This window comes from Grammomys surdaster, unplaced genomic scaffold, assembly GCF_004785775.1.
Source record: "Grammomys surdaster isolate TR1022 unplaced genomic scaffold, NIH_TR_1.0 122832, whole genome shotgun sequence".
In the NCBI taxonomy this organism is placed as follows: domain Eukaryota; kingdom Metazoa; phylum Chordata; class Mammalia; order Rodentia; family Muridae; genus Grammomys; species Grammomys surdaster.
In genome coordinates, this window is record NW_021618251.1 from 1 (window position 1) to 3515 (window position 3515).

Below are 3515 nucleotides of genomic sequence, written 5' to 3' on the forward strand. Positions count from 1 at the left end.
ACTGTAAAATCTTTACATGACTTTATGTGAGCACACATGTGTATCATGTAAGTTTACATGTATGGACAGTAGATTCACGTTCTACAGGAGCTTTTTCCAAAGGTTTCCAGTTAAGTCTATCCTCTGAGTGCTCAAGATGGAGTGACACTCCTCTGCTGGTGTTTTCTATCACTTTCCAGTGACCATCGGTGAGCACACAGAACACTCTTAAAGTCAGACTAAGCAGGTTACAAAGAATGTCCCAAAGTCTATCGTGGAAAAGTTAACAATGAAATTTGATAAAGCAGGAATTAATATAGGCCACTGTCAGAGGGCTGCTCCAGGAGCGGTCCCCAGGGTATTTGAGGCAGGGTCTGCCATTGGGAACTGCCTTTCAGAGCAGGCTGTGCTGGTTGGCCAGTGAGCCCCATGCATCTGCCTGTGTTAGACTCCCTGCTTCTGGGGCTACAATTGCATGTCACCAAACTCAGCTTTTTTGTGGCTGCTGGGGGTCACACTGTGATGACTCTTCCATCAGAACTATCTGTCCAGCCTCTATTTATTTCATATCATTTACTCATACATTGATTTTAGGGGTGGTAACAAGGGATCTCTGCTTTGTAGTCAGGGCATTCTATCACCAAACTACACCATAAGCCTCATTAATGCCTTACTTGGCTAATTTTCATGGAGTTAACAATGGCTTCCTAACAGTAAAGGCAGTCTCCCCAGGTTCCTGATGCTTCCTCCAGTGTTATGGCTCCTGCACAGAATCTCTGCTCTTGCAGTAAGAGCAGAATGGTTGTTCGCTGTCACTGCTAACCCGGCTTGACTTACCGCTGCAGGGTATCCCACAGGCATTGACCGCTCTTGGGGTTTTGCCATCATTACACCAGTATCGGCTATTGATCTGAAATATCCCATAGTCTGTGCTTCTGCTTCCAGGGTTGTAGTTTGTAGCTCGTGTGTTATAATTGCTCTCATGCTGAGCTAAACACAACCCTGAAAAGAGAAACAAAAGATTTCAGTAAGCATCAACAGCAATGGATCTATACTTGATACAGAAATCAGCCTTTGAGCTGGCTCTACTTTAGAATTGATGGACTAGAAGTTCAATCATGTGGTTAAATTATATAATATGCTACCACTAGTTCAGCCTGGGCGTGGCAGTGTTGCCAAGGGTAGTCTCTGGTCTCAAGTGATCCTCCTGCCTCTGCACTTTTAGTAGGTAGAACTTCTGTGCCAAGTCAGCAAGTAATTTTCAAGTGCCCCAAACATTACCCCTTTGAAGACAAATCAATTTGTAGTAACAATAACCAGGTGAATTGACTTTTAAAACATAAACTTGTCACAGTGGTGTTCAATTTTATTCCCAGCATTCAGTAGCCAGAGGCTGGTAAATCTGTGTGAGTTTGAGACCAGTCTGGTCTGAATAGCAAGTTCAGTGCCAGCTAATGCAATATACTGAAACCATGTCACCTTCCAAGTAAAATAACTATTTCTTCCAATGCTTTTACCGACCACATACACCGTCTTATCCTTCAAGATAACCCTGCTTAAAACCGACATCGAAATAGCAGTTATGAACATTTAATTAATTAATATGAAATGCATATCCTGCTAGAAGTATTAATATTAGAAAAATAAGTGTTTTCTCAGAGAGATCACTCTTATAATCAATGTGAATTTGCATGTTACATTAGAATTCTTTCTACTCTGTGTCACCAAGTGTCCATCGTTGGCACTGAGCTTGCAATCTCCTGCCTCAGAATCCCATTGCTTGGAATCCAGGAGTGTGCACCATCACAAATGTCTAATGAAAATACTGAGAGCAAGAGCATCAGAACAGAAAAGGCTGTTTTGCAATTTCATCCATCCATCCACCCACACAGACATCTCTCTGTTGAGCAGTAGCCCCTTGACTCAAATGTGATTGTGACAACCTAGATGATGTAAGCCATAAGGAACTGTGCCTCATCCAGATCTTCTGTTGTGGACAACTAAGGGCTACCCCAAGGTGTTTTTATACTCAGTTTCCGAGGACCTCATTTAAACAGCAACAGGGGGCAAAGAGGATCCCTCTGCCCTGTGTAGAAAGGTCAAAAAAATATTTTTAAGTTATCTCAAAAGGTGCACAGCACGGTAAGAGAAGTGAAGACAAATACCATGTCACTCCAGGATCTCAGGTCCCAAGTTCTGAATGACTGAGTCCCCCACCTGTTCTCAGCCTCCTTTCTCATGGGCTGTTGAGTCTGAAGCAACTGAAAAACCCAGTGACAGTTCAAGAACACCTCAGGTCCTACCACCTTAGAGTGGCACACAATGTCACTTCCAAATGCTCACCCCAGCATCTCTGATTCAAAGGATACAAGTTGATGCTTTAGTCAAATGAACTCAGTCACACAGGGAGCAAACATGACATCGTGTGCTGCAGCTCCCTCTCTGGTCCCTCAGTGCTCCCTTGTCCCTGTTCTGAAAGCTTAGCTGGAGGCATCAGGAAGAAGAGACTTACAGTCTGCCAGGCTGACTCCACGGTAGCCAGCCATTCCATTTCTTTTCAGAATTTTGGCCAACTCACAGCGTTCATAGACCTTGGCCTCGACCGTGAGAGAAAGCAAGAGGAGCCCCAGAGTCAGGAGAGCCTTCATGGTAACAGGTAGCTGGATGAGCTGCTGGCTGACTAGAGAAAGCATGCCTGCTATTTAAGCATCCTCCAAGTTCCTCCTTTCCCAACAGGTGGTGACCTTCTACTTTTGATCTGTGTGCAGAGCCAGAAGTTCCTCCACATCTATGGACTTTATCACTTGCCCTTCTTTCCCATATATTTTATGAGAGGTGTTCAGGTGGCCCAGGAGGAAGCACAGAGTATTTATTTTAAATTGCGCATTAAAAATAAATGAGTACTTCTGTTTCTTTGGGTTTTTTTTTTTCTTTCTGGTTTTTGACAGAGGGTTTCTCTGTATAGCCCTAGCTGTCCGGGAACTCACTCTGTAGGCCAGGCTGGCCTCAAACTCAGAAATCCACCTGCCTCTGCCTCCCAAGTGCTGGGATTAAAGGCGTGCGCCACCACTGCCCGGCTAGTACTTCTGTTTCTAAATGAGGGTTTTCATTCCATTTTATTATGAAGTTAAGCAACTAAAAGATGAGAGAAACAACTCATATTTACAGTTAAAACCAGTAACTACTTTCACCAACATGCCTTCATATTAAAGTATTCTGTGTGCAGCCAAGAATTTGCCCTGATTTTTTAAAATCATTTTGTGAGTAAGTCTCTCCCAAATGGACCTGCCACATGGATCTCTTCCTGACAAGGATGTGTCACATAACATGATGTGGTTGTCCAGAACCGAACTCAGGATCACTGGAAGAGCAGCCATTGCTCTTAAAGTCTGAGGTATCTCTCCAGCCCTCAATAACTGTTTTACTCTTACACATTTAGGTACATATCTCTCCAGGAAAAATTTTTAGTGATAGCATTGCTGAGTAAAAATATCAACCGCCATGTTTTAGTTTCCAGCACTGAGTACAAAAAGAAG

General features: G+C 43.4%; 1 protein-coding gene across 1 annotated transcript; it reads right to left on the reverse strand.

Moving 5' to 3' along the window:
* Positions 1–816: 816 nt before the first annotated feature.
* On the reverse strand, positions 817–2627 carry LOC114636180 (lysozyme C-1-like; the record flags this gene model as incomplete). The annotated part of the gene is made up of 2 exons (XM_028784420.1): positions 2492–2627; positions 817–981 (listed from the first exon to the last, which is right to left on the reverse strand). Coding segments are annotated over exons 1-2 (301 nt in total), but the record flags the coding sequence as incomplete, so codon positions are not given.
* Positions 2628–3515: the final 888 nt, after the last annotated feature.